This window comes from Spea bombifrons, chromosome 4 (genome assembly GCF_027358695.1).
Source record: "Spea bombifrons isolate aSpeBom1 chromosome 4, aSpeBom1.2.pri, whole genome shotgun sequence".
Taxonomy (NCBI): Eukaryota; Metazoa; Chordata; class Amphibia; order Anura; family Pelobatidae; genus Spea; species Spea bombifrons.
The window spans coordinates 91761380-91784572 of NC_071090.1; the positions used below are offsets into that span (position 1 = coordinate 91761380).

General features: G+C 40.2%; 1 protein-coding gene across 1 annotated transcript in view; it reads right to left on the reverse strand.

Moving 5' to 3' along the window:
- Nucleotides 1-3719: 3719 nt before the first annotated feature.
- The window catches only part of PCSK6 (proprotein convertase subtilisin/kexin type 6), a 64332-nt gene continuing 44858 nt past the window's right edge, over nucleotides 3720-23193 (reverse strand). Inside the window, exons 9-21 of the mRNA XM_053464783.1 lie at nucleotides 21181-21281; nucleotides 19785-19888; nucleotides 19022-19139; nucleotides 16831-17019; nucleotides 15786-15922; nucleotides 13498-13677; nucleotides 12513-12615; nucleotides 11004-11200; nucleotides 10771-10858; nucleotides 6176-6279; nucleotides 5415-5544; nucleotides 4678-4790; nucleotides 3720-4038 (exon numbers count right to left, since the gene is read on the reverse strand). Of these exons, the coding sequence (XP_053320758.1) occupies nucleotides 3941-4038; nucleotides 4678-4790; nucleotides 5415-5544; nucleotides 6176-6279; nucleotides 10771-10858; nucleotides 11004-11200; nucleotides 12513-12615; nucleotides 13498-13677; nucleotides 15786-15922; nucleotides 16831-17019; nucleotides 19022-19139; nucleotides 19785-19888; nucleotides 21181-21281 (1662 nt within the window). The 3' untranslated portion in view covers nucleotides 3720-3940. The remainder of the gene's footprint in view (nucleotides 4039-4677; nucleotides 4791-5414; nucleotides 5545-6175; nucleotides 6280-10770; nucleotides 10859-11003; nucleotides 11201-12512; nucleotides 12616-13497; nucleotides 13678-15785; nucleotides 15923-16830; nucleotides 17020-19021; nucleotides 19140-19784; nucleotides 19889-21180; nucleotides 21282-23193) is intronic.

A 23193-nucleotide genomic window follows, 5' to 3' on the forward strand; every position in this document is an offset into this window, starting at 1 on the left:
GAATCAGTATAGTTAAATTACAACAACGCTTGGGGATTAATCTTCCAGCTCTAGAACAATATAACTGGCCTTCTCCCTTGAGGCACGCCATAGATTGGTTGATGGCGACCCCAAAAGATTTACTGATCCAATATTGGATCAACAATTTTACCAACAAGTCAAGTTGACAACACATACCCCATATAGAGAGCTTCCAGCCGTTATATTCAGTGATCAAAGCACGGAAGGGAACAAGACTTAAACTGAAACTCTTGTGGAGACGTTTGCTTTTTCTTCCACTTACCAATAATCCTAAAGTCCAGAATGGCAAGTGCGACTTTCCTTTTACCAAATGAGACAGGGGGGATTTACCGGCGTATTTTCTGGGTTTCTCCACAGACTCCATCTTTACCTTACGAAATGGCCAGGAGAAATTCCCCTCAATGACCATTCTTTAGTTTGTTGATCTTCAATTACATAGTTACGCACCACCCCACCTACTATGTTGGATTTTTACCCAAAAATATATTCCCTAGCAAGCATGGGCTGGGTGGAGGAAACCCAAGCAAAAGGCAAGGTGGCTAAAACCTTATTCCAGCTGTGGAAACAGTATAATAATACACTGGATCTCCCCCTTAACTCCACCAATACATCTTTCATGATGCGAGGGACAAGGATGTTGGTGGTCTGGGGGTCTAGATGACGGAAGGCCCGCGGGGGACACAGACAGAGGGGGTTACCTATTTGTACTGCTGGAGGCATTTGGGGATAGGTATACCTTCACTCCTCCTTTGCTTTCCTTTTATGTGGTGGCAGTTATGTTAGGGTTTTATTTTTTCTTCTTCTATGGGCAGCAACCTGCGGAGTGCAATAACCTTATGATGATGCATTGATGGCATCTCTTTATGGATGATTTGTAACATGAAAAATATTGCTAATTGGAATTATACACTAAGGTGGCTTTTAATGTATGCAGAATGGGATGACAAACGATCAGGGAATCGCGGCACACTGGACAAGACATCTTATTTATCTTATGTTTCAACGCTGCGGTTTCTTTTCTGCATTTTCTGCATTTTCAATCACAGCGTCTTATCTGTACGTTTCTATTTATACTAAATAAAAATAAAAAATGTGAATTACTGTCTAGATTTCAAAAGGGATAAATGTCAAGGCCATACAAGGTGCCCATAGACCCAAACACTCTTTCCACCCCCCATGTGTCCCTCTTTGGGCCAGTGGCTTCAGGGGGAAGAAAATGAACCGGTAATAGGGGTAAGTTTCTTTTTGATAGGTAGATCATGTTTTAACCTCTCCATAGGTTTGGCTGTACTGAATTGTAAAAGGCAGGGTTTGGGAAGGGGATTGATCCGCTTTAAAGGGACAGATTTAAATACCCAAATTCCATATCAATTCTAAAGTCTTGGCGATATTTTCTATCATACTAACTACTGCACCAAATTTGTTTTGGCTGACCCAGGCTTTTTAAATGAGTTAAGGGAAGGTGTGAATATTTGGGACATGCCTATGGTGTGAACGCTTTATGTAAATAGTTTTTCTTCTCCCAGATGTGAAGAAGAATTTCTTGGCATGTGCTTCAAACACATGCAGTAACTTGTAAACATACATGTAAGAAGGAATTAACCCATGGAGGACTGCACACACACGGGTCAGAAAAAATTCTTAACCCCGTCTTCTCAGTAAGCTTTCTGCACAAAATTGTGAGATGGGGATTAACTCTTTGAGGTCCCGTGGAACGAGTAGTGTATTTCTTCATTGGGTCATTTCTTCAATGCTCTTTCAATTTTTGCTGTTAAAATAAAAAATATAAAGAAATAATTGGCTTTTAATCTAATGCCTCCTCTCCTTTTCATGTCCATGCAGGTAGGTACCCTTGGCGTCTGTCAGATGACACTGGCTCACAGGTTCAGCTGCTCTTCACGTGTATTATACCCTTTATATTGTACCGATAAAGACAGACGGACACATTAGAGGAAGGAAGTATTTTATTTTTGTTAGGCTGGAAGTTCTTTGGGAGCTGCTTCTCAGACTCTGAAGAACACTACAGACGGAGGTAATAGAATAGTCTCCCTTTTGTTTATAGCCAAGAAAGGCCGATGATATGTAGGTAGTAATTACACATTCACCATTTAGATGATAAAAAATATATTTAAGAATATGATTAATCTGTAAGATTATTTCAATATCATTTGTTAAAAGCTGCATTATAAAGCTCTGTATTAAGCTGCAAAAACCAACATTTTTCAGTATTTTCTGCATTTTTCTCAGCACCATGTGGGTGTTTAAAGGAGCCTACAATACGCATTAAAATATTCATCTTCTAAAAATATATATATATATGTGTGTGTGTGTATAAATCATTACATGCAACATAGAAATATCTACAATTTTTGCACACCTATTGAAAGGCAGGCCCAACAATGGCCAGTTATAAACACAGGACCAACACATTTTATACAAAATGACATTTAGGTAAACAAAATTAACACAATGATCATAGCATAAGTTAAAACAAAAATACATATAAAAATAAGTGCCAAGTACTTGAAACCACGACACTTGCCTTAGTCTAATACAGCTATACTGGTCCAAAGGTACGTATGGATACGTGAAGCTTCCTACTTCTCGTGTGTATATAATATATTATAAACATATGGAGGAAGTTAAAATAGTTAAAATATCCAAATTTAAGAGTATTCCAGCAAATCGGGAAATCTGAGGGGATCCCTGATTTCATATTTGGGAACAGACACTAATACCTACTGTATAAATGTTACATTTCTTATTATCAGTATCTGCATACAGCTTGAACTTTGACTCCTTTAAACCCCGTTCTCTCCTTTTATCCTGACATTAAAATATACAGTTTATCTCTTGTAGCGTCCGTCTCTGTCTGACCACAGACTTCTATACATGTTGCATATGTAAGGCTCCTGTAGTATTCACAACCTCTGTGTTAAATCCAGCAAGAAGCTCTGCATTTAACCAAGGTCCTTATTGGATTTTTCCATGAAGACCCCCTTGAAGGCTGAGAACTGTTAAAATGTTAAGGATTTAGGGACCGGGGTTAGTTCAAAATACTTAAAAGAATGCATCATCTTGGGTCAATGCCCTATTTTTATCACTATATCAAATGAAACCAAAAAAACATAACTCTTGTGTGAACTAAAATTCGGTTTCCTTATTTCTTGGAGTAACTGTATAGTTACATGTCTAAAATGAGAAACCAAGAACGCCGCAAACGAGATCCCAGCTTGGCCAATAAAAGCGTCAGCACCTTTTACGAATGGACCACTGTGCCTATGGCTAGTACTAGGCACAACCAATATTTGCAAATTCAATACAGGGGTAATAAAGCCATGTTTTCACAATATCTATGTCATCACTACAAACATTTATGCAATAAAATAGAGAAATCTTTACTCATTCATTACTCCACTAGTGGGTGAGCAGTAATTGTGCCTTAATCACCTATGTCCAGTTTCCACTGTTCAAAATCACACTCCGATATTGTGAATTTTTACCCTAATCTTATTGGGAACAAACAGTTCATGTTGTATTGGGTTCTAATTAGTCGAATTCCACCAAGTTAACTTCTAAGGCAATCCTCGTTTGTCACCTTGATCACATCTTTGGGTGTAGGAGGTTTCAAACAGCAATCAATGAGAAGAGGGGTCTTGTCTTGTGTATTTAAGTTTCTACACATAAGGCATGAGAAAAAAAACCAGATCGTGTTCTGTCTTGGAAACCGACTGTGCAGCAGAAAGAAGAGTATCCGGAGATGAAGATGCTGGGGATTTTCAAGCAGAAAACTCCTCAAACTATCAATTGAGGTTAATGCTATCATTATTTACCCCACTGCCATCATTGCATGTCCTGGGGGTCAGTCCCATAAGATAAGGACAGGGGCCAAGCTCCAGATAATCAGGTACAAGGATTGTCATCCTGCTAACAAGCAAGTCCTGCAGCAGAACTGGATAAACAGCTTCCTCTCACACAGCTTGCTGGACTTCACCATCTCGCAGAACATCTCATCAGCTGCTCGGGAAACAAAAAAGATATATTGTCAAGCACAACATAAATTCAGCACAATGAGTGTAAAACAGACTGTTGAGGCTTGCACAGAATACAAGAGCACAAGCACTCAAGGGGTAATAGAGATAAGGATCCACAAGTATTCTAATATGACATAAAAGTGAAAGATCATGGTGTAGACAAACAGAGCCTTATAGACATGAGGCATGTTTATTCTGCCATATCTATACCATGTTCTAACTGTTCAATCCAGCATCCGCAAAGCTTTGCATATAGGGGGCACCTGGCTGTAAAGACAGTTTTACCGGGGTGTTATTCTTTTACCATATATCCATATATACTCATGGATAAGTAGAAAAAAACACTAAAAAAAAGGAGTATATTTACCCCTGCATACTATCTGGGGATAAACTAATTTCAAGGAGGAAGAGGGGATGAGCGGGGTCATGTAACGTTGCATGACCCCGCAGTAGGAGTGCGGCAGCTGGGACTGCGAGATGCACTGAACACAGCCTTAGGCTTCAGAGAGTAAAGGTGTAGCGTGTGTTTGTATGTTCATGTCTGTGTTAGTGTGAATGTTTCGGCTTATCTGTGGGTATATACATTACCCATATATTATAACACGGTAATCATGGGACTCACCATTGCTACACGTGTGGTTTGTCACACAAGACCCACTCAGCAGACTGTAACCTTCTTTGCACCTCACGCAGTTCTTCCCGGTGGCTTCACAACTTACACAGTTTTCTTCACATCTGAAAATTAGACAGGTATTATGTCTACACAAACATTTTCCACGATCCTAGTACCTTCTGTAAAGGGGCAAATATTTCTCTGAATGGCTGTTTCATTATTTAAGACAAGTTTTCTGTGTTTTAATCACAATACCAAATATAACCAGCGGTTACAGAATGGCTGTCTATATTATAGGAGTCTTCCATTGGTTTTCTATGCAGAAGAAATGGAACGTGCAGCTGAACCCTTTGGTCTCCCTAACCTAGCATCGGGCATTATTAAATCTTGGCATTTGCGTACTACAAAGCCTGAAGTCTTGACAAATAGAACACAGTTCCCATTAGCGCAGCAGCAGTGATTTACTATTTAAAGTCATTTAAAGCCTTAAAAACCATGCACATCCATGCACATTGTATAACTCACTGCCGTAACCAAACTAAATACTCAATATTAAAAATTTTAACATTTTAAGTCTATTATGCATTTTTTTCCTATAAAGTTGGGAATCACTCACATTTGTAACTTCTGTCACTTAAGTCATTGGCATCTTGCTCACATCTCCCCCATATAACAATAACTATAAGTATATATATATATAAACTATAATAACAATAAGTAAAAGGTGAGGAACGTGTGTTGCTTACCTCCTGCACACTTTATGTGGCAGCCCAGGAATCTCTTCAGAGTAAAAGCCTTGGCCACAGAAGGGTACACACCGCCAGTCATGCAAGTGAAAGTCTTTGGCACACTGGGTGCACTGGTCTTTCCCAGAACCTGAGGAACAGGCGAGGTGGAGGACAACAGTATATCTCCGCTTATCTCTCCAGTGGTTAAATTAATATGCAATTAACACTGGTTTCCAAAGACTCAAATGACCTACAAATGTGCAACACCAGCCCTGATCATGGGTTTGAGTAAAAAAAAACTTGCAAACAGACATCTATCTGCTCATGCAAGGTCAACATATTCAACATGCCAAAGCACCGGCTGTCAGGAATCAAGGATCCAATTGTCTATAGAAAGTCTGTGGTTTGTATATAAATATAAATTGCACTATCCTTCCTTACTGAAGTAAAATCCAGGGACACCTCACATTCTTTCTGGCCTTTCAGCCCATGTCACTGGGCCACCCAGATGCGGCCTACGCCATGTGTGTGGCAAAGCCACAAGCCGAACCAGAGTCCCAGCTACAAGGGACAGTAACCGTCTCTTGTGAACATCTGAGCTGGAGAAACACAGGAGGCTAAATATTTGTTTATTGAATCTAGAAGACTATTTCTTGTAGCAGTTGTAGCACTTTAAAAAAATTCTCGGAATTAGAAATTTGGACAATTTATGTTTAAGCAGAATATTTGATTTGTTAAGGTAATTAACACTGAACAACATCAGGAGGTGCATGACTTACCTAAACAAGCTTGGCACGATGAGTGGCACTTGTCACATTTCATAAATGCTGGATTGTAGAAAGTCCCCTGTTCACAATCTGGCACACACATAGATCCTGAAAGACTAATCAGAAAGTCACACTTGCTACAACTTTTATAGCATGCCAGCATCTACACGTTAAGGATATAATGTGTATATTTTTTAAGAGACGGTATCTCAAAGTCAGTAAGACATGTGGGGAAAAAAAGTAGTTTGAACCCATACAGGAAAACAGCCTTTTTTGTGGGATTTTGTCCTTAGGACATTATTTTAACATAACCACCCCTTTGATCATTAGGGACGCACAATTTAACAAAACTAACTCTAAGGACAGACAAGAAACGAACGCAACTTAAGGATCTTTGGTGGTCCTTTGTATTGGTACATAATAACTAAAAGCTGGGCCGAGGTGAAGCAAACTCTAAACACTAGTCGGCTTTCAAAAGCCGATTCATCTCATTCAACTTTTTCCGACAGGCCCATCATTTACAAGACAATCTGGTCCATCTTTCGCCACCCATGAAGACCATTTTGTTCTATTCCATTTCAGGTACATACAAATATCATCACAAAACCATTTAGTAGCCAGTCCACAAGGCACACCGTCAAATCCATCAACTGCATTAATATACCAAAGGCGAGTGGACGTCTTAAACGAGAAACTATAACAAGGTCCAACTTGGCAACCATGATAAAATGATTCAGCTCATCTCAAAACCTGACAGTAAGCACCCAACATTTGTTAAATCAATGTACACAATCAACACATTTGATATCTTGGAGAGAATGCACAGTATACTTCATTGATCTTATATCTCTTATTACTTCCATGACCTCCTTAAGGTTTCAGAAGCCCCACACTCACACATTTTCTTCCTATAATTATCTGCATCAAAGTGGCATGTCCAGCAAGCAATGCTTACTATTTGGTCTAACCTCTGACAGATATGAACAAGTTCCCGTTCCAGGGCCAATGCTATATTCTTTTGAAGGATTCTTGAGAAATGGCATCCTCGTACAAGACAGAGTTGCTTCACCAAGTTTGTAATCCACCGCAGAGCCCACATCAGGTGTATATCGGGGCACTTAACACTTATTCATAGGCATCAATAAACTAGTTATTACAATAAACTAATTGCTCCTATCAATCAGCAGAGCGCTGTAGAAGAAATCCTAAGCACAAAATTTATTTTTTCTACATACTAGCATTATTACATTTTATGTGTTTCTATGGTTTCAAAAAAGGCCATGTACTTGCCCTGGGAAAAAAAAGAAGCTTCTAATTTGTGTGGAAAATGGGAATCATGGTTTAATAAAATGTCAAAAAATCAAAGGCTTTAAAAACAAAGAAAAGGTGGTGGGTAAACAGCGTAGAAAGAGCAAAAAGAACTGCGTATTACATATATGTACCAGGGCCGGACTGGCTCACATAGCATGTGGTGGATATGTCCAGCCATTGGAGCGATAGATTAGGCGAGTGTGGCCCTGTCAGTCAGCAGCCCACCAGGAATTTGCCAGATGGCCAGTCCGGGTGTGACGTGTATAACGTGTATATATTTCCCCAATAGTATACACACTTCTGCATAAAAGGGTCTGTTTACACAAGGACAATCCATATGGTCACACAAAGCCACCACACTTCATTCAGGTCCCAATTGGTGTCCAAACAAGTGAAGAGAAAGCTGGCCTGATTCAATGTGACAGTCCTGGCAATATCACATCCAGTAAAACAAACCACACCTCAGGAGAATTCATTAGAGGTGACTAGAGGAAGTACGTTTGCAAACACAAACCCCATTCTCCTATATGTGCTACAAAAGAGATATATGAAGATTTATCATGCTAAAGTGAAATGTAATTGTGTCTTCTTCTTGGCCCATGACCTCTCTTGAAAAAACTTTACGTTTACGTACGTCCATTAACACACCAACATGAATGTGACAGGAGCCGCTTTTTTAACTGCAGAATTATTTGCAGATTATGGTACCCCACACCCTCATTACAAGGATACTTGCCTCCATATAGAAAAAAACACTTCAAGGCAACACGAAACCACTCTTCACATAAGAAATGGTATATACCGTAGATGAATATGCCGCCGTCATGCTAAGCGGATCAAAGGATAACCTTCGTTTAGGTTTTCTGAGCCTATACCTATATAACATTCATCCGAGGTCCAACACAGTGAACCTTTCAAACCCACTACTCTATCACCTATTTATTCAGCTCCGTGGAAATATTTACACATGCCAGGGACGTGAATGTTTTTATTTCTTTGAAAGTACAGGCATCCTGTCTTCTGAAAACAAACTTCTTGTTTTGGGAACCAAAGTTTTACAGGGTGAAAAGACTCTAAAATCAAAACTACTAATGATTTAATGGGACCTCAGGCAACTCCTAGACCAGGCACAATATTTCACTGGGCTTCTGTAGCGAAAAACGAGACTGAGGTCTAACTGGAGTAAGCGTTTCGTAATTAGTGGGTAGACTGAAGAAAGTGACAGACTGTCGGGCGGCATCAGTCACATTGGCTGAATTTGGGCCATTACAAGAAGAAAGTCAGATGGCAGCGCTGTGTTTTTGCTACTTTTAAATATCACCTTGCTAATTAAAAGGAGATCTTGACAGTTTTTAATTATCACACACAGAACTGAACTCACAAACCTAGTCAAACACAATAAGAGAAGCAAACGTTAGGAGCTAGGTGCACTAAGGACACATCAATTCAAAACATCTCCATTGTGTGTGAACATTACCCAAAATGTGCAGCTCTCTTATATGGGGTGCAGCTCCCTTATATGGGGTGCAGCTCCCTTATATGGGGTGCAGCTCCCTTATATCAGGTGCAGTCTTCTGTAGGCTGTATGTGGCAACAATGAAGACTTCCAAACATCTTAAAGCCATGGAATTTAAATTAAATATTATTCCATTCTATATTTTACCCACATGTCCCATCTGCTATGTACAGTATATTAAAGGAACACACTGCCAGCCACCATATGCACTTAATCTATCTATATTTTCATGATGCCCCCTTTGCAAATGCACAGGTGGACGCTGCAGAATTCAATGGGAGCTCTTTCCTACCACTGATTGGCGGCTTCAATCAGCCAATCAGTGAAACAAATCATCGGACCACATAAGTAACAAAAAAATAATGAAGAATGTATATTTAAGCACTCATAAAGTACTTCAATGTACACAATTATTTGGAATAACCACCTATAAAACTGTCCCTTTAATCATTTTGTTCTTTCTTATTAACCCATTCAAAATGAAGTACTTGTTGTGCTTTATGGTGTGTTTTAACTTGAAGAACCAATTTGCTGTCAAATGCCATATCCTAAATTGCTTGCTTTCCCAAGTTCAGGAAATGTTACAACTTTCTAGATTTTTTTTCTAGCAATGCTGAAAAATAAATATGAATAACTTAAAAATATATACCGTAATTTATAAATAAATAACTTTTTTTTTAAGTGCTAAATCAGAAGTGTTGCGATACATTTAATACATGTTCTAATGTCGATTTTATAAATTAAATTAAACACATTTTAAAAATCTTAATAAAAGCAAAACACAAAAGTTTTGTTGTAGTCTTTATCTAAAATTGGGTGCCTGTTCGTTAAAAGCTGTATTACTCGTTCTGAGTTACAGTAGTGTTTGTACAGGTTATTCTAGATCAGTCATTTCAAAGTTTAAAATGTTATCAAATAGAAAATACATTTGCTAAAATTATTCTTTACCAACGTATCATATCTACATACCTGAATGCCTCAAATAGTCCAACTAAATACACATTTTTTAAGACTAAATTAACATAATTCATGAGAAGGCTTCTGATGGCTTCCTAAATCTAATAAGATTTGATATTAAATAACATTTGATATTATGTGTCCTACAAGGACTGCAGTTGTCCATTGCTGGTATATAAAGTATATTAAATGGACTATTTTATCAGTTTTACTAGACTAATCAGATATATACTGGAGTAAATCATTGCACTCACAGGTCAGGTTGAAGAATAATCTCCTGAGATTAGTGGCAATCTTCTCAGGTGAAATAGCCACCTGGGGTTTAAAACTAATGCCATAACCCCCCAAAAAATGAAAAAATTGTACAACATTTTTCTTCCACGTAAAAATAAGATACACTTCCTGCTTTGTTGCATATATTTGAAACGATAGGTTATAATAGCCAAAACAAAAGTAATCCTCTGTGCACGCAGTGGCAAGTGGGAGATGTGTTTGGCCAAAGACATCTCCTGTAAGCCTAGAAGCTAAAGGGCATGACCCATTTACACTTCTGCTGACAGATGGATGTCCTTACCTTATCCTGTAGAATTCTCCAATGCAAAGCAAAATTCATGGATCTTTCCACGATGGAATGTTGTCTAGTTACCGATGCAGCAAACCAGTCCTAAACTTGGACACTTTGCACGACTGGCCCAGTTTGAACAATGTGGACCGGCCCGTGAGCAATTGCCCCCCTGCCCCTGACAATCACATTTAAGATTATTTACCTAAGTCCACATCACAGATCTCATGTTTGCAAAGTAACTCAATGAAATAGACATACCTGAACCCATCTTTGCAGACCGCGCATCTATCTGGGTAACCAATGCATTTCCTGCAGTTCTGGTGGCATTTGAGGCAGTGTTTCAGACCTTGTAGAAGCCAAAAGAAATCTCAATGACAACTATACAATAAAATACTGGACACAAGATCTCACACTTGCCATTTCTAACACACAAAACCACTGTAGCCAGTTTCCATTACAATAAAGTTGCGTGTAACGCATGACTTCCTTACTATCATCTGCATATGTTCCTGCTGAACAAGATATGGTGCAGGAGTTGGTTTCCATCTGGAAGTAGAATCCTCTCTTACAGGAACTGCATTGGTTTTGTCCTCGACCGAAACACGTTTCGCATCCTCTGTGACATCGCCGACATCTTCGACTAGCCACATCTGCCATGAAGCCAGAGGGACACGCACTCACACATTTTCTGTACAACAAGCGGGGAAAAGGAAGGTCAAAGGGAGAGAAAAGTGCATTCAGTTAACTACATCTCACTGCACAAATAGCAGAATAAATCCCAGGGAAGCTTTTACTTATACAAGTAAGGTCAAACTTATCAAAACATTCATAAAAATGAACTTTTGCAATGCTTTCCCGCTAGGCTCCATTAATGCTACTGAAAATCACCTTCCAGTAGGCAGGAGTTGCTTTTAGCCGTGGAAAACATCCTGTCCTTGGTATAAATGTCATTTCATGAGCTGTGGGTTCTCTTTACAATCAGTGAAGCCGAATGTGTGTGTTCACTGGCCCACTACATAATGCAACGGAATACGGGCACACAATAAATGGCACATTTTAAATAATCGACGCCATGCCAGAGCTGAATGAATTTTATGCCATTAGGAAGTATATAAAAAGGATCACTGAATGGCTGAAGAGGTACTCATTCACTGCGTACAATAGTAATAAAGCGGCGGTCACCTAAATCATGAAACTGTTCCTAATCACTTCTGCGTTTATTTCCAATGGCACCTTTCGTAGGGTCTAGTGTAAAGAACAGGGTAGATTGGGGATAGCCTGATGCAGCACAGAAAAGATGTAATCTGCACAACTGTGACTGTCAGCACTGCCTGTTCACGTGCTCATTCGTCAAGATACTGTATAAGTCAAGGGTGTCCAACCTGCGGCCCTCCAGCTGCTGCAGGACTACATCTCCCATACTCCTCAGCCAGCTCCTTAGCTGAAAGAGCAATTATGGGAGCAATTATGGGAGATGTCGTCCTGCAGCAGCCGGAGGGCCGCAGGTTGGACACCCCTGGTATAAGTGTTTCCCTCAATGGCTGCTTCTATGACTACATACCGGAATAGCCATGTCTGAAAAGCCATAATTTGACACGTTACAGGCATTGAAGTGAATTTAATAGCATGAAATATCTACTCATTTTGCATTAGACTTGGTGCATCGGGATTTCATGCATGAACTCTTCCTTTAAGATCCAAACAGTACTTAGAGGACATGTTGCCTTCCTACATTTTACAATTCTGTACGCTTACTAAAAATCCATGTTATGGGGTTATGGAGGTAACCTTAACTTCTTCTCATCCAGTTTTGCTTGAATAACTTAATGTTAATATTACTGCAGTATGAAACGCGATTACTTAAATATCCTCTCAACATTTACAATTGTTACAAAATAATACAGACAGTACAAGCTACAAGTGGCTTAACAAACAAAGGCTAGGATGGTTTGGCATGAATAGGGTTAAAACGTGTGTGTGTGTGTGTATAGATATGTTACCTGCCAGTTTTGACACCTCCCAGACTATAGTGAACACAGTTCAGGCATTGCTCTTCGCTGGGGCCATCACATCCCCGGTCGCCGCACTCTGGGTGGCATGGACCTTGGAATGAAAAACATGGAAATTCAGGTAGATCAGGCAAGACTATAATCCCACAATTTCAATAATGTAAAATAAATAGCTGCTGATGTTAGACGCATGTATTTGAGGGGTTTACATCTGAACATTCAGGATCACCAGACAAATCTCTTGGTGGAATTCCCATCTTAGTCTTCAGACTCGTACTTTATAGAAACCTCGACCAACAGCAAGCGCTACAGATATTGAACTTTTGTTTTAATTAGACCAAGGAACATTCATTTTCTTTTTTTCCCTTATAACAACACAAGGTATGATGTGTTAATCTATCAGGAAGAAAAAAGCAACTGTAGCTCCTATAAGCCAGCCATCCAAGCCAGCCTTCGGAAACGAAGAGGCAACGCTAGCTCGTGAAGCTAGGCTTTTATCGCACATTTTGCTATTTTTTTGTAAAAATATGCAGCTTGCAAATTACAATTTGAAATAAGCTATATATTGTTACTACTTGCCAATTACAACTATACGACAACAGCAAACACATACAATCACAAATATCAGTAAATCACTCATATATCCAATAGGTCCAAGGGAGCATAAAAGCTGGTGTATCTCTAATGCTGATCCCTACGGCATAGTTCGTTGACCCTCATGGTCTGGGGGCAGATGATATTCTCCTGCTTCTAATTAGATGCCAGGAACTTGGGTTGCAGGGGTTTGCAAATTGGCTCAGTCCTTTATAACATACCTTGCTCTAGGAATAACAGTCCTCGACCAGTGCATGCTGGTCAAATGCTGTCAAAGCGGTGTATTTTTCCCAACAGCGCTGTGTATACTGACATACTGGCAAAGAATAATACAGATACATTATACACGTTGAAATCTGGTTCTGCGGTGGAAGGTACAAACCTATATATTCATCCTCCTCTTCTATGAATTCCAGATGACCCTGGAACACAGCCGCTTTAGAAGGCTCCAGATCACTAGCCGATATATCCAGGGTTCTAGATCTTGAATGATGAAAGCTAGCAGAATGGTATGGATGCTCAGCTGTTCCATAAAGAATGAGAGTCCACTCCTTAAGCTTCCCTGAAATACAGGCAGCAGAGGGTTAAAATGGCAAACATACGGTATAAGTAGCACATTATACATATGGAGAGTTATCTGCTATCTATGCTATTTGTTCTCCAAATGTTGCCCATGGGCCATTAGTGGCTATCATAAGATCATAAGGCCCCAGGGAGAGCCATGAGGCTTGGGGCCCCTTACAATCTGCTGACCCCCGAGTCACAAGGACCTTCATTCTTTCTCTGATGCATATATGGTTCAGGGCATGTTATACTAGCTAGAAGAAAAGTTGTTTAAGGAATACAAATCAGACAAAGAAATGTTCTTTTTCCCCCCAGTGGTTAACTGCAGTGTGATTTGCAAATGAACGCTTTGTACAATAACCCGTCTATCACTTTGTAGCTTCTGCAAGAATCATTTCAGAGGGTTGTATAAACGCGTGCTGGTGCCATCAGAGCGATTAAAGTCTCCGTGAAAAGCATCTCTGCTCGTGTGGAGCATCCTAGGGTTTTATTACATTTCAGTGTGTCAACATGATTTAGGAGGGACAGATTCATAACTGGAACAGACCCAAGAGCTCAAAAACAAGAAAAGGTCCTGTAGCGGAAAAACAAGACGCAAACTTTACATAACCCACTAAGGTGAGGCTCTAACCAGGCACGCTTCGGACGGGGTGGAGTAAACGCTTTCCCACCAGAAGTGGCAGAAGGCTCTCATCAACGATTCTTTATGACACTTGTCTCGGTCTTCTGAATATGAGCGTTGTGAAAAACGAGTCTTGCATCACACAGCTCAGTTACTTAATGATTCTCCAAATTTCCATGCCGAATGGAATATACTGGTGGAGAACCCACAAATCATTTTATCAAAGCAGACAGCTCCAGCACTTTTCTCTGAAATGTACAGCCCTTGCACAGTTTGCCAAGAACCATAATGTATCCAGCAGTTAAAAATATTAATATAAATTTCATCATTTAAATACAGACTTACCAATATTAAATCTCATGTCCTGAATTTGACCAGCTATGATTCCTGGGTTTCATGTCACAAAGGGTCTCACACACACATTATATATATATATATATATATATATATATATATATATATATATATATATATATATATATATATATATATATATATATACACACATGTATATATATACACACACATACACACTCTATATAGATGGAATCACAGGTTGTTCTTGTACTTTTTTTTTGCATTTAGTCAAAAAATAAGCCTACTACAGGTGAGTATTACCGGTACATGAGTGTATTGTACCATGGAACACAAGGGCACAAAACGAAAATAAAATTGTGTGTACGATGTGTACATGATAAAATGCTATTACATGATTCATCCCAAATTTAGCAAAGCCAACAATATTATTGCCACAGTCCTTACTACTTAAAGGGCACAACACACAGTTTTATAGCCTCTATACAAAGGATGCCATAGAAAAAGAGTTCCTACCAATTCACTAACTGTGGGTCTTGGAATAATTTCCCTTATCTTATCGTATAATTGATCTTCTCATCCTCACCCATCCAGGGCAGTGACAGATGTTCACGCATGTTCATAATGCTCCATCTACACTACAAGGTGGCCACTCTCGCCATCCACCAGAGCATACTGTGAAAAGAGACCTCCAGGGACAGTCAACTGTCTAAGGAGGAGTTGGGTCCAGACTTTGTGACCTTGACAATCTCCACATTGGTGTAGAACTCCTGAAAACGCTAGATGAAACCCCAAAAAGAAACTTCCTGATTGCCAGGAATGGTCACATGAAACGAGTTGGACCATCTCAGTGTGGGAGGTATTATACTATACTCAGTATAAAGGAAAGCCAAGGATCTTGTGCGGTACAAGATATTACAGCAGGAAGGAAGCGGTTGAGTTGGCGGGCCAAGTTGTTCTTGCCTGTCATTAACTCCTATAATAAAACACCTTTATAAAACTTCAACAATTACAAAATTCATAGCCTGTGACTTTAAGATGTATCCAGAATTCAAAAAGATGAGAACATTGTATTTTGCACATGCCACTAATGCTAATTAGGTCGATACATAGGAGTATATGTCAGTCAGGCTATGCTTTAATCTTACATACGGTGTATGTCAACATACCTTGCGTTTCTGGATTGCGCAGCTGGGATGGGATATCCTGAATTTCTAGTGTCCATTCCCCTTCTGCTTTTTCACCCCAGCAGTGAACAGTCATAAACTCCCAGTTCTTAAAGCCTTCGTTAGAATAATCAAACGTCCTGTAAGAAGAGCAGCTGTATGTTACCATATCTCATCAATGTCTGTTTGCAGATCCGCATCCTGAATTACAATGCCTGCTTTATTTAATAATTAAAAAAAAAACAACAAGAAACCATTCTGGAGAATAGGCTTCCTTGACTACTACACTCATGGCATCTAGGCATGCAGGGCAATGAACCCCAACGCTTCTAAATATTTTCATTTGTGCGGTGATACATTAAACCGGATCCATTCCAGGGCACTTCAAATCATTTCAGTGATTTTACAAGAGAGAATACATGCCATACACACACCAGTGGCCACACTAATACCATCAAGGACCTGTACTTTAGCAGGACCAAAGTTAAAACGCTAAACAGCCATCCAACATCTGGATTATACAAATTGCCTCTGAAAAGTCAGTTGAAAATTGAAAATATTCCGGTTTGCAAATAATCTTAGAACATCTCACACAGAGTAATTTACTACTTTGAGAATGTCATTTCCAGCCATGAAGAATAAGCATCCGCTTTGATCCTCACGACTGATTTAAGGAATATACAGTTTAGTATTACAGAGACTGATATCATTCTGAAAGCTACCATTATACTCATGTGGTTTTATAGATGAAGCGCAAGACATTTCACTAGCATTCTCTGAAATGTTCATAATAAATGTCCCCTCCACCAGCAAACGGCATTTTTTCAAGAACTTTAATAGAAAATCTGAATATGTGCCCCTTGATAGCACATACACATTTCTGAGACATGTTTTCAGCGTCTGTGGTGGCATTGCAGAACTTGATGTCTATTAGCATTTTCTAACTCATGTTAAAAATAAAGCTGTGAGCAATAAAGTATTCATTACATGGGGAATTTTCCATACAGTTTTTAATTATGCTGATATTACACTCTATGTCGTACTGTACCTTCTGCCCAGGAGCTGGGATTTGGTCCCCGAGGGAGAAATGAGATTGATCTGCAGATCTCCTCTGCGTGGGTGAGAGATGGTGACCTGGACAACCACGTGCTCCACATACGCCACGTGCTGCCCACCGCGATCAGCACAGGCATTCGTATGGGCTGTGGTGCGGATCAACTGATCAGCTCGGATAAATCTGCAGGAAACAAACCGCTTTATGGTTTTACTATGAGGGTCTGGTGTAACAACTGAGAATAAAAACATTGGAATTTGTATAAATGTAGACATTCATAATTTCAAAAACACTAAAAAATATATACATTTTTGTGAGGCAAGACACATTCGTGAGGATATGACCCATGGGAAAAAAAACAGAACCATCATTCTGGGTGAACTTTATGGAAGGCATTTATTCAGAAGCATAGTTTGGAGTCAGTCAGTAAAGACAGCAGCATGTCTATAGACAGCATCCTGCTTGTAATCGTGACTAACTGTATTACAGCGTGCTTTAAATTGGGTTTTGAAAATACATAAAGTGGAAAAGCGACGACATGACGTGCCAAAGCAGCGGATACCAAGAGCTTGGGTTGGAAATCTGTTGTATTATTGTGTAAAACTTTCAGTGCTAACACTTGGATGGAGAGACCACATTCCCCCAAGCATCATCGCGGTCCCTGCCGATCAGCATATGCAGAATATCAAGAATTAGACCCCATAGTTACATAGTGTATGAGGTTAGGGGAAAAAAACTTTTCTATCATATAACAATTCTGACTTACAAAGGCAAAAGATAAGTAGGGCCTCGATGAAATGAGCTTTCTTAGGTAGTGCATCTCCAGAGCTTTACTGCCCGTACTGTAAAAAAATACCTTCCCCTGCTGGAGATGGAACTGTTCTTCCTCTTCTAATTTACTCAGGAAAAAGCCTTGTAGTGATCTTCCACATATTCCAATGGTTGGAGTTATTGGAAGGCCATGGCCATGTTTGTTTGTGGATGTTGTTTCTTAAACTTTTAAATGGATACAATAAAATATATATAGTTTTACCCTTCTTGGGGAGACCTTTTTGGAAAGGGATTTCCAGAAACCTTTGGATTTTATTAACATACAGATCCGGGGACACGTGTCAATATGCTCAGTTTGTGAACCTTCAGGTACTAAGCTTATCGTAGCTTTGTGCAGTAACACTTGTGTTTTTCTACAAGCTTTGCTCTTTATGATACGGATACACGGTTTCTCTCATTGTTTCAATTGACAGGTCCTTAGCGGACAGAATAATTAAATACTTCCGACAGTTCACACTTGTCTCGGATAGGTGGTGTTATTCCTCATACAGTTTACCATATTTGTTGGTGAAAAGAGGATTTTGAAATATAATTTGGCAACTGGTACTTTTGTGATTTACGTATTTGAATGTAGTGATGAAACCGCCTCTGAAGCATCGTTTTTCCTGGGGTAAACAAACCTGCTTTTTTTTTTATTGGAGTCATACTCACCGCAAGTAAGAGACAAAAATCACAAAGAACAAAAGCACCGCATGAAATGTAAGTATTTCCGTCATTTCCAGTGAACACCTCAGGCAGTTCACAGCGTGGCTGCATCTGCTACTCTCATCCACTCTTCTCCAGCCAAGAAACCCTTTCGCGCTCCACACATCACTATCCGGATTTTCAGGCTGCAGACGCTGCTACAGCAGCCGCCAATTCTGCTCAAAGAAGTAAACACGAACAAGGGCCATTCGTTCCATGGCACTTAGTGCTGCCAGTTCTAGATGTCCAAGCTTCTGTCTGATGCTTACGCCTGCCCTACATAGGCTAGTACAGGCAAGTCTACCGAATGAGACGCACGGTCATAAAAAACACCGAGCTATCAGTTTTAAAACACTGACAAAGAAGGTCATAATGCGTCATGCAGCAGAATAAGCTCTGAAGTTGCCAACTGGTGTGTCGACTATGTGAGAAATGGAATACAGGTTTTCATGTAATAAAAAAGGGTTTTATTCATTAACCTTGCAAGTGCCAAAGCAACGACAACCACATGTCCTGTCGTTGCAGTAAAGGTTAAGTACAAAGCCATTACACAAAGCAGGAACACAGCAAAACCAAGGGGGCATTGAAGCCTATATATATGTATTATTGATCAGTGCAATAAACAGGAGGTCGCATTTTTATGTTATTCAAACATTAACGATGCGCTCACCTGGGCCTTTTGTCCGATGTTCCTACACAGACGTGCTGACTTGGTACAGTCCTCCATTTCTTGGCTTCCACAACCATAGCTTCAGCATCCACCAAGCCGAAGCCATACAGATGGCTGACTGAAAAGAATAGAAGCCTGACATTCTGCATTTGGCCAACGACCCAGCCCCAAGCCCTGCCCGTTTCAAAGGCTATTGTACACATAGGACCTGATGGCAGACATTCTAGTCTGAGCACTTTTACACCTGTTGGCGGACCAGAAACCTTACTTGATCTCTGGCCTTCTCTCTATCACCTCCATGCATCCAACACGGTCAGTAAAGTTATATATCAGTTACCACTATGTTCCGCATTCTACAATGTGGTATTCAACAAAAAGATTCCATCAAAATCAACATTGAAATGCTCCTGCCTGAGCACAAAGCCTCCGCTAGATGGGCCAGCACCTGTAGAGACCCCAGGAATGTGCATTTATATGCAATCAAAGCTGAATGAGCTCCGTGTGACCTTCTCAGAGGCCACACATTGAGCTCTCTGGAAACGACAATATTTTATCAGCTGAGGCTCATACAAAAAAGACAGGAGTTCACTGCTGAGCTTTATGTAAAATATCCCTTACTGTTCTAATATAATATGTACAACATTATCATCCCAAGGAGTGGAAAAAATATCAGTGCTGCTACATACGATACCAAGTTATCATCGGGAGAACACATAATATGGATGGAAAACCAACCAACGTCAAGCCTGGTTTAATTGCTAACCTTTGCGTCCTGCTCCATTTGTTCTCCAGTCAGGTGCTCGAAGATGGACAGAACGAGAGGTCTTCACCAGGAGATGCTGGACATCTCTCCAATTAAGCAATGGACTGTAAAGAACCAGAGTTATTTTTTATAGACTCTTATAATGATAAAGTAACAGTTTGGGTCTTCTGGTAGCAAATGTTCTCAAAAGGCTTTGGCTTACATCCAGATGTCCTTGCAGATGCACCTGCATTGGTTGATTGCAGACGAGTCCCCTGCTGGCGACCAATAGAGTCGCTCGTACGGACCTTTAACTCTTGGAGCGGGGAAACCAATGGTCTCCCCAGGCCAAGTTCCGCCGTCAGGAGTTAAAGGGCTGTGAGGGAAACTTTATTGGTCGCCTGCAGGGGCCTCCTCTGGCATCAACCAATTTCTGCTGACATTAACCCCTGCGATGCTGCGTAGATAAGGTAGGCTAGATGGGGAAGGGACCAGGGAGATTAGTACACGAAGACTAACAGGAAGATTCTTCGTGTTGTGTGTCTTCGTATATGTTTTGCCGCCGACATGTTTGTTTGTTCGGTATTCGGGCTGAACAACGAAAATGCACCCTTCGTGTTCGTTTTCATGTTCGCCCGAATAAGAATGCACACGTCTAGTAATTACTTGCTTTGCCAGTCATTGCACAGAAAGTATCCACTGCATCTGGTTATTTTTTTTTTGCACTAAAAGCTTCAGATAATTACGCAACTACAGACAGGAATTCCAAGTACAGATCTGCGTTACCACACATCACTACACCCAAGGAAACTACCGCCTTTACCACGCAGCTCTGGCTTCAATCATACCATAAAATATTTTATCATGTTTGTGTTAAGATTTTCCTGCAAGCGAGAATTTACACATAAAACCAGCAATTCACATAAAGTGATCTAACTGAATTCCAGAGATCTACTGCCATTGCCATACAGCGCTCCCACAGCACCCAAATGTGCCTAAGTACATGTTCACATACTACAGTATAAACTGGATTACCAATGACAACTGAAACAAAGAACATGCATAGAATGTATGGCGATATGGCGATTCTGGTTAACGCAAAGTAAAGATTAGATTGTGTTTGTAAAACACTGTCAGTTTCTAGTTTCACAAATATGATGGGTAACCCCCAGGCCGGGGGGCGCACTGGACGACACCACCACCACCCCATACTCTCCCTTGCGCCAATCGGGTGCTGCAGTGTAGTTGGGCTCTGGTAATCCCCCATGAACCAATTGACCTTGCAATTGTTAACATTTTAACTCAGCAAGAGATGCTGGTAATTATTTCTTGTCTAGACCCTGACCCAGGAAATTGTGGTATGTGATGACGAGAGACGTGTAACAGTCTTCATTTTGTTGATGTTTATTCAACTTACTTTGCCTCCAAGGCTAAAGCAATGATACCAGCCACCATAGGAGCAGAAACAGAAGTCCCAGTGTGATCATCTGTGCATCGCTGCCTGAGGTCTGTGGTGACCTAAAAAATAAGAATGAAAATGTATTGTTTGCATCACGAGACATATTGCCAGCTCCCTTTATAGTAATGTCTTGGAAAAGCTTTAGCCCACAAGAATGGCTGCTCCAGAATTACGCACACATTCATAATTTACAACAATGGCAGCTACGAAACACACGTTATCCGTTCCTGAAGAACGCATAAAATATAAAATGCTCTAGGTACTCCGTTCCATGATCCACGTAGGTTGAATCCTAGTGGCTTTATTTGCTAAAATAAGAACATGTGGGCGACTGGCGGTTTGAACACTTTACTATGCATTAGTAAATGCCAACCCCTAATGATCATCACCTGCAAAAAAGGCTATGAGATTTCTTGATAGCCACCTTACTGATTCTACTATGCATTATGCAGGGCTGGCTCCCCGCATTGTTTAAGAGTAACGTTCTAGGTGTGGACTCAAGTGAATAAAAGGCTCATAGCCTCCAGCCACAGGTTAAATGTAAATGCCATAACTTATTAGAATATTGCACATTTAAAGACCACCCAAGCATATACGTTATCTGCAGACATAATACATCTCATGCTGTGCCTGCGCACAAAACCTGAAATATCAGGTACATTAATTATCTCAAAAAGTCAGGATCATTCCGGCCAATTAGCGAGACACACGGAGTCTAGAAGAAGTCTTCCTTTTAATATTTAAATCGGCATACTTGGCAATGCTGTGAAAATGCCTCAGAAAGCTGGGATCGGTAATTGGATGTCAGTCTTGCTACACGCGCTGTGCCGAGATGGAGAATAAATGGAAGTCTTTTGAAGTCGTTAAGTGAGAGTGTTAAGAATAAATACATCTGGGCTTCTTCTGCATTGTTTTACCATTTTTTTCCGTCTCAATCCTAGTTGTTCCCCTCTAGTAATTCAGAGCATTATGTTAAACGTAAGCTTTGTCACACTAAAAGCTAGCACTCTGATTTGTGACCTGCATAGTTATAGCAATGGAATTGCAAATTTGCTCTTTATTTCAAGATTGTGCCATCGAGAGCAACATTAGCACAGACTTTCATTTATTTTTCTACAGCCAATGTGTCCTAAAGATGGAATGGGATGAACAAGGAGTAGAAAAGTTTAATTGTTTGTGCAGAGTATGTTAAAAAGCGGTATGAATCCTACACCCCCCTCTTAAAGTATTACCGCCATTAGATTTAGTAAAATACATATAGGATCCCATTTTACAAGAGCCCAGATGTATCTTAGAGCAGGGAAATCAATGCATACCTTCTTTTAATTACTTAAGTTAGAAGTTGAGACTTCAGTCTAACTTCCCACAATGCTTGACCCCACCTCTTCTCCACTAAATTGTAGCCCCCAATATATGGTCTTGAGGACAGATTTGTGGTTAATTTTTTTATGTCATTATGTAGAATGTGAATTCTTCAGTCTACTGCCTCAGCTTAAATCCAATGAAGCCGTGTACTTAAGTACAATTCCTGCACATGGACAGTAAAATACGGTGGCTCAACTTGCAAGCGGTTGTACTAAGTTGCCGCCGAACTTGCACACCAGTTAAACTCCTACTGCCATCATTGGGAGACCAGCACATGAACCTGCATGTTGATCCAGCATAAGCCATTGTACTTGCTTCCATAGATGAATGCAGGCACAGCGAAGGAATAAAACGAGATAGATGCCCCATTCTCTAACTCCAATATTGTAATAGCTGCTCGTCACCTCTTTATCCAATGGCAATTGGGCTTCGGGTTTTAAAAGCAGCACCTATATGCTGGCTTTTGAAGTCAATGCGGTGAGAACATTAGTAGCCGATGCACAAGCAGCTTTACTGAACCAGATCTGCGTTAGAACCAAATCCCCTAGGCACCTGGCTACGGGCCCAGCGAGTTTGGGGAGGTTGAGGCAACGAGGATCTAGCCAA